This window comes from Pleurodeles waltl, unplaced genomic scaffold (assembly GCF_031143425.1).
Source record: "Pleurodeles waltl isolate 20211129_DDA unplaced genomic scaffold, aPleWal1.hap1.20221129 scaffold_54, whole genome shotgun sequence".
Lineage (NCBI taxonomy): Eukaryota > Metazoa > Chordata > Amphibia > Caudata > Salamandridae > Pleurodeles > Pleurodeles waltl.
In genome coordinates, this window is record NW_027150248.1 from 2,820,236 (window position 1) to 2,828,984 (window position 8,749).

General features: G+C 44.1%; 1 protein-coding gene across 1 annotated transcript; it reads right to left on the minus strand.

Annotated features, from left to right (window-relative positions):
- Positions 1-918: 918 nt before the first annotated feature.
- LOC138278711 (zinc finger protein 271-like) lies at positions 919-8,524 on the minus strand. Its single transcript, XM_069219291.1, has 2 exons — positions 8,477-8,524; positions 919-4,141 (listed from the first exon to the last, which is right to left on the minus strand). Exons 1-2 carry the CDS (start codon positions 8,522-8,524, stop codon positions 2,711-2,713), a joined length of 1,479 nt encoding a protein of 492 aa, XP_069075392.1. The 3' UTR covers positions 919-2,710.
- Between the last annotated feature and the right edge of the window lie 225 nt (positions 8,525-8,749).

Here is an 8,749-nt window from a genome sequence, read left to right on the forward strand (position 1 = left end):
TCCAGTAGCTTCCTCCAACATATGGATGACATGAATTGTTAGGCTAATGACATCAATTTATGACATAAAACTAACATACTTAGACAATTCCTCTCTAGTTTCAGTATGTTTCATACTTTTGGCCAATTATTACCAAACACTTGGGTCATGTGATATTAGGTGGAAAGGTATTACATATTTACAGTTTCTAACATTAGCTTTTTTTAAAAAACAAAAATAGCGTTATGGCCATCTGCCACTCCCAATACCATCAGGGCCTGAACCCCGATCTCTTGGGAAGAGGACAAGGTACTGCACTTGTTGGAAACATTTCTGTGAGAAAACTCAAGACTCTTTGAGAAAGCGAGCTCCAGACCTGCACCAAGAGAAGAAAAAAGGTAACTGACATCCTTGTGCCAGGGTGAACGCTATATGGCTTCGGTAACAACACTGAGGGGGTGATTCTGATTCTGGCGGGCGGCGGAGGCCGCCCGCCAGAATTCCGCCCTCCATTATACCGCTCCGCGGTCAGAAGACCGCGGAGGGTATTATGAGTTTTTCCCTGGGCTGGCGGGCGGTCTCCAAAAGACCGCCCGCCAGCCCAGGGAAAAACTCCCTTCCCACGAGGATGCCGGCTCGTAATCGAGCCGGCGGAGTGGGAAGGTGCGACGGGTGCAGTGGCACCCGTCGCGTATTTCAGTGTCTGCAAGGCAGACACTGAAATACTTTGCGGGGCCCTCTTACGGGGGCCCCGCGACCCCCCCTACCGCCATCCTGTTCATGGCGGCTTTCCCGCCATGAACAGGATGGCGGTAGGGGGGGTCAGAATCCCCTCGGCGGCGCAGCGAGCTGCGCCGCCTTGGAGGATTCTTAGGGGCAGCGGAAAACCGGCGGGAGACCGCCGGTTTTCCTGCACTGACCGCGGTCAAAGCGCCGCGGTCAGAATGCCCTGCGGGGCACCGCCGGCCTGTCGGCGGTGCTCCCGCCGACCCTGGCCCTGGCGGTCTAAGACCGCCGGGGTCAGAATCACCCCCTGAATGCCATCTTTGGTACTGATGCAATGCCAGACCCCCCACTGGCAATGTGATAGCCTTGAAGATTCCAGATCCAGACTGGCACCTGGGGATTATGCTATAGGTAAGGAATCGTCAGGTAGAAATATCCATCAGAAGTGATCTCTCTTCATTGAGAGGTGCAGCGACACTTGACTCTCATTGGTTCACAAAATCTTCAATGTGAAACATGCCAGGATGTACAGAACTCTACTGTGCTCATTCTGGTATTTAACAGCAACTAACAGTTTCATTTCCAAGTTCTGAAAGTGACCTCGTCCCAAACTACCACTACCAGGTGCTGGTGATCGGCAAGAGGGACTCTGCACTTTGCTACTATTAATTCAGAGGAGTGCATTCGTTTTTAGCCAGCTTTGGCTACTGAAGATGTTTCCTTTTCTTTCTTCTCACATGAATATTTTTATCAGAGAAGACCTTCATCTATGCAAGGCTGGGTTATGAGTATTTGGTGGTTCCAGCAACACAAAAGCAAATTTCAGATGATTCAGAAAGCTGCCGCCTATCTTATTTGTGGTCATTCTTTACTCACGAGGCAGCACCTACTTTTAAAGTCCTTTCATTCACCAGCAGAGTTTATAAAATGAGGGTTCGTTTTTGCATATAAACATAAATCTGAATATCATTTGTGTTTCTTTTCTTCTCAATCCAGGTTTCATTTCTAGTGCCAAGGATTCAGAAATGTATAGAAGGGAGTCAATAGTTCTGGATTCTAGCTTCTAAGAGCTGGAATTCTTCACTCCTGAAGATTCAAATTTTACTAAACCATCAAACTTTCAGAAACCTATTAGGAACTAAACTTTTCAACATCTTTTCCTCCTATCAATAATTTTGCCAATTATGCATTCTATCCTTGCACGAGTCAGAATATGGTTGAATGATTCCCTGCAAATAAGAAACGCATAAAATATATTGAGCCCTCCAATCTCCCAAGGATGCAGCTGTTGAACCCCACTGGGGAAGTACCACTATGGTGGGTGCATTTACGAATGCATGTGATGATGGAAAGAGCATCCCTTCTCCAGCATTAGGTCTTGGGAGGTAAATGCCGACTACTGCAAACATTAACCCAGATAGTTACAGCTCTCATTTCTTACTTTCACTTCTCGTGCTTTTAGGCACTGTTGTCTTGCTGCTGTCACTGAACCATCAATGTTGCAAAAAGCGCCCAAACACCACAATCAGCTATGAATATTCTCCAGTGTGTGCTTGTTGAATCGGTATGAGTGTGTTGGGTTTATATGTTTTAGCACTAATACCAGAAGTTAGCTGAAATACACGTGTTAGTCCAAGCATTGGTCATAGTGTTGCTTTTACGGGCAGCATGAGCAGGTGTGCTTGGGTGTTTTTCTTTATAACTCTACTTCATCGAAGAAAAAAACACTTTTCCTTTCAGTCCACACTCTGCAGATGTCTTAATGTGTTGCTCGCAACTTCTTTTCTTTTTGTTAAATGTAAAGACATGGAATAATCAATCACTGAGAACAGACACTTTTATAATTCTACAACTATCTATGTGTTTTCATTTACTTACTAGCCGGGGCTTCTATCATCTACATATCATCAATTGGCATTAGAATGTCCCACATATTTGTAATGTTATCATCTTCGGAAATTCATTGAATAAAGCTATTCTGTTATTCACTGCACTTCAATAGTTTTTAATCTTTGTGTGTTCGCTGATGTGTTTGGAGTTGTGATAACTGACTAAAGCTCTTCACACATTTACTGCAGTTGTATGGTTTTACCCCGGTGTGTGTTTGCAGATGTTGTTGTAGCGTTGATAAGTGACTAAAGCTCTTCACACATTCACTGCAATGGTATGGTTTTTCCCCTGTGTGTGTTCGCTGATGTATTCGTAGGTGTGATAATTGACTGAAGCTCTTCACACATTCACTGCAATGGTATGGTTTTTCCCCTGTGTGTGTTCTCTGGTGACTTTGCAGGCATGATAATTGACTAAAACTTTTCGCACATTCACTGCATCTGAATGGCTTTTCTCCTGTGTGTACTCGCTGATGTTTCCTTAATGTTGAAGATGCACTAAAACTACTTCCACACTCACTGCGTTGGTATGGTTTTTTGCCTGTGTGTGTTCGCTGATGTTTTTGGAGATCTGATAATTGACTGAATCTCTTCACACATTCACTGCAATCGTATGGTTTTTCCCCTGTGTGTGTTCGCTGATGGCTTTGGAGGTGTGATAAACAACTAAAGTTCTTCATACATTCACTGCAGTTGTATGGTTTCTCCTGTGTGTGTGTTTGCTGATGCTGTTTTAGGTTTGATAAAAAACTGAAGCTCTTTTCACATTCACTGCACTTGAATGGCTTTTCCCCTGTGTGTTTTCGCTGATGTTTCCTTAATGTTGAAGATTCACTAAAACTACTTCCACATTCCTTGCAATGGTATGGTTTTTCCCCTGTGTGTGTACGCTGATGGCTTTGGAGAGCTGATAATCGGCTAAAGCTCTTCACACATTCATTGCACTTGAATGGCTTTTCTCCTGTGTGTATTCGCTGATGATTCCTTAATGTCGAAGAGCCACTAAAGTTACTTCCACAGTCACTGCAATGGTATGGTTTTTCCCCGGTGTGTATTCGCTGATGACTTAGGAGGTGCGATAACTGACTAAAGCTCTTCACACATTCATTACACTTGAATGGCTTTTCCCCAGTGTGTATTTGCTGATGTTTCTTTAATGATGAAGATGCACTAAAACTATTTGCCCACTCGATGCAATGATAAGGTTTTTCACCGGTGTGTGATAGCAGATGTTTTTGGAGATTTGATAAATGACTGAATCTTTTCACACATTCATTGCAATGGTATGGTTTTTCCCACGTGTGTGTTTGCTGATGTTGTTGTAGGGTTGATAAGTGACTAAAGCTCTTCACACATTCACTGCAATGGTATGGTTTCTCTCCTGTGTGTGTTCGCTGATGTCTTTGCAGGTATGATAACTGACTAAAACCTTTCACACATTTACTGCATCTGAATGGCTTTTCTCCTGTGTGTGTTGGCTGATGGTGCTGTAACGAGAAACTGCATGTATATGATTCTTCTTTCTTGGTTAGTGTCTCTGGGTCGGTCTATATTTGTCTACAGCCCATGACTGTGTTTCCTGATGTGCCAACATGGTTATAAAGCAGTTGTATTATTCTCATGTTTCCTATATTTCAACGCTTGTGGGTAAAGATTAATCCTCCTCCTTTTGTTCGGTGCAGACTGGGACCGTCCGTTGTACTGAACACAGCAGAACTCCTCTTTCCTTTACCCTTCCGTTGTTTTATCCACTCCGTTGTGCTTTACTCTGGTTCCTGTGGTACAGCCATGAAGCGTTTACGATACACCTAGCGCACTGAATTAAGGCCTTATCATTTTATAATCAGAGCATTGTGGTTGTCACATCATACAGATCCCGTGATCAAATCTGGTGTTGGTCACCAGTTTATTCAGGAGGTGGTTTGTCAGTGTTGTTTCCTTAATTTTGTAGAGGTCTTTCCTTAGTCTTGTGGTGTGAAGTTGCACAGCTCAGACTCTTATGTTTACTGAATCATCCTTCAGAGCTTCTTCCAGCATTTATCTGTCTATGTTCAGGGTCCTCAGTCTCTGACAGTACTGATGTTTTCCTGAATCCTGGAGTTGATTATTTCTGACCATTTTTGTAGATTTACAGAACCACTGTTGTTATTCATAAGCATTTCATGCATTCAAGGCTTTTTTCCTGTTGGATGCAAAGAGATTTACAATTATGAAATGCAAAAGTAACAGAAATTGAATACACAATATGTAACTGGCATAAACATCATCTCTCCTTTACCATCTTTGAAACTCAGCAAGGGTTATTTCACTATACACAGATATTTAACTAAATGTTCTATTGATCATGTCACATCTTACTTTCATCTGAAAAGGAGGTGATTTACCAGTGTTCGCATAGTAACTTAGTAAAGAAAGGGCGAGGGGTGATGTAATGTTTTGAGTAGTGATCACTGATGTCATGTCACACTGCTTTGCACCTGGTTTAGCTCCCTATTGGCTTTAAAGTGGCATTGGACATGACATTTTGTATTCAGTTTAGCTGCCTATTGGCTTTATCGTGGCATTAGACATTGCAGTTGAGGCATTACGGATGAGCTGTGTTTTTCCACATGGTAAACTAAGCTTGTGTTTTTCTCCCACTGAACACTATCATGATAAAGAAGCGCATATTTAGTGTTTTTCTCTAGTGCAGCCTTGGGAAAAGCAAGCCTCGAGGTCTTGGCCAACCTTTGACACTTGTTTTTTTCCCAACTCTGACCTACAGTAGCCGGCATGTTTTTTTGTAATAATTCCCCTCTAAGAGGGAGGGCTTTCTAGAAAGTTCCCTGATAATTATTCAAAGATATAAAAAGATGACTCTGTTCAGTAGCGATAAATTCCGAGACTTCAGCGGGTGTCAGCTGCCTGACCTGTCCTGTGGGGGTGGAAAATCTCTTTCTCGCAGTTGAACAGGAGTCATTCTTCTTGCTGGCATGAGAAAGATGAAGCATTTGGTGGGCCCTACTACGGTGATTAATTTTTATAAATTATTTGCTTTGCATTGCATATGAATATATATCAATATATCAATATATAAGTGTTTGTATCCTTGCATGTATATATTTGCTGTGTATAGATTGGAGACTTTTTATACATAGTCTCACGTTGTGGTTGCACATTTTGGAGGTACACTTTTTACTAATCAGACCTTCCTTCACGAATCTTGCAAAAAGCTATAATAAATGTCTTCTTCGGATTAAGAGATGCATTCCAGAGAATCTTTTTGACTCCTTTCAGTGTGCATATCTTGGCTCAGTCAAGAGTAAAGCAAAACAGGTGACTTGTCTCGAACTACTGAGACCACAACCACATACTGCAAGTTGCAAGGTTCAAGGATCCCTGGTGTATCTCCAAGCCTCAATTAAGAGACTACACTACAGAAGTACAGCATCTCAGAGGTTCATTCTTGCTGGTCATAGGGAAGCTCCAGCAACTCAGCCTGAAATATTCTCTTACGTACGTGGCCAAATTGCCTATGGTGGACTCTGAACGCACCCTATGTTTCACAACACCTGCAAATGCCTGCGGCTGGCTGTCTCTCCTCAAAACCACTGGCAGTCTTTTAGGGAAAGGTTATAGCGAACAGATTTATACCACTGCCTCCCCGTTGACGCACCCTGATTGAAACGCCTACACACCAAATAGGAATACTTTCCTAAACCTACTGCATCTCTTCGGAATCATGGAAGAATGTGAGTGCACAGACCTGTTCCCTACAGCCCCATCTCTGGACATAGAGAAGGCTTTTGACACCTTAGTGTGGCCCTACCAGACTGCTGTGCTAGAGAAAATGGGCTTTGCCCCAGAAATACTACACAGGATAGGTATAGTACATACCAACCCAGGGGTTCGGGTGCGCACATGCGGTGAGACTTCTACTGTGGTCAGTATACATCGGGGCACCAGGCAAGGCTTTCTATTGTCAAGGATCATATTTGCCCTCGCTATAAAACCATTCACAAACCTGGTGTGTATACAGAGGCCACAGTGGGGGACACCAATCGGTGGCTGTTTTGCTGGATGCGGGTTATGTGCTGGTGTACCTCCACAAACCCCACGGAACCCTCCCACAGGTGATGGAAAGGTTTGAAGATTCTTGAAGCATGTCAAGCTTAAAACTGAAGTCCTGCTTGTTCTGCTTGTGTAGTCTCACACAACAAGAGTGGAGGGCTGCCTCTCCTGGCTCTGGGATGGTAGTACGATACATTCAAATATTTGTGGATAAATATATACCTTTCTGAGACAGATTTGGTACAAAGGAGCCCGGTGAAGGTCCTGGCTGGCATGCGTAACTCCTTGATATTCTGGGGATCACTGCCTCTCTCTCCAATGGGCAGAATGACGATAGCCAAACTGCTAGTATTTCCCAGGTTATTGTACCATTTTTCAGCACTGCCTGTCCAAAATACTTCTATCAAGACCTTAATTCTACCCTCAACCACCTGATTTAGGGATCAGTTCAGAAGAAAGCAGCAATGCACAAACTATATGCTCCATTTGAACAAGGGCTGGGTTCCCCCAACTTCAAACTCTACCAACTGTGGTGGGCGACACAGTGCCTAGCCGGACACACCCTTACCGGTCAGTTGTTCTCTTTAACTTGATGGCTGCCATAGTGTCATGTAACAGGGACTAAGGTGTCTCCCTTCCTTACAGCCCAGAACGCATGAGCTCCTGGACGTCCACACACTGCACTACGCATTCTACTGCTCTCAAGGGATGACTTGAAGGATGTACTGTGATTCTTATGCGTTACAACGCTGTTGTACCATGAGTGTTCTATATTCCTTATAAAGAACTACTAGAAAAAAAATTAGACACTTTATGGTTGATTTGAGCACTTTCAGAGAGAGAGAGTCGATCTGATATGAACTGGCGAAGGTCCCAAAGTGTCCAGGCTTTGGCAGTGATGGACTCTGAGTGTGGAAATCTTTGTTAAATGAGGAGACTTGAGAATTCTGTTCTTGCATGGATAGCTCGAGCCTTCTTGACGAGATGGCTGTGAGTTTAATTAGAGAGTCAGTGTGGGAGGCAATATGCTGATCACACACACTGAACAAGGCTTCCATGAACTGTGTGAGGACCTCAGTTGGAGGAGGTTACTCATAGGATTCCAGGCAACACGTTTATAGTGAACAGGCAAAAGCCAAACATTCAAACGCAGAAAGCATTGTTAGGATGCTGTCACATACTTTTTCTGCCCCATTTTTGTGCTAAGCATTTTATAAATTTGCACATTCTTTCACAGATTAATTCCTTAAAAAACATGTTTTGTTTTTCATTCCCAATATATCCATCTGCATAGGAAGAAACATCCCTGGCTTCCTGCCAAAACCTTCCAAAGAAGTCAAGGAAAAGCACTAATTTCAATCATCCATCTGCACAGGAAGTGCATCACTGGATTGTCCATCATCCATCTGCAGAGAAAGTGACATCACTGGATTTCTGGATTTCGCAGAGAAAGTGGCATTAGTCTTCCCCCTTCCCAGGACCCATGGAAGGCACTCTGTGGGCATGCGGCTGTCACCCTGAAGGTGTGTCAAAAGAAAGCCCATATGCACCTGATCATGCCTGGATGATGCCCAGCGCCAGGAACCCTGGTCCTCCCCAATCCCACCACTACCTCACTGAGACCCTGTATGCCCTCAACCTCAGCCGCCCTTCCACATGCTGGTGCATTACCGAACCACACAACATCTAGGGAAGTGTTCTCCTGCACTTCCTGCAAGTTTTATGCACTTACCACACCCATCACACACCGCGTCTACACCGACAGCACCCAACAATCCACTCTCTCACACTCACACATTCCTGTAACTAGTCACACAATGCTCCGCACTCACGTGCATGCTCCTCAACATCCGCTTACTCAATAACCAGGCCACAGACATCCTGGACTAAATGCCCCACGCCCTGACCTACATTTCTCACAGAAACCTGGCTGAACCCCTGCACCAGCACCCAACATCACCACAGCCATTCCCCCAAGGTACAAGATGACCAGGCAAGACAGACGTCATAGGCTTGGAGGCGGAATTGCATTTGGCCACAAGAACACCATCAGTGGGCACCACCCCTAGAGAAACGTCATACTCTATAATAAAACACCTGTTATT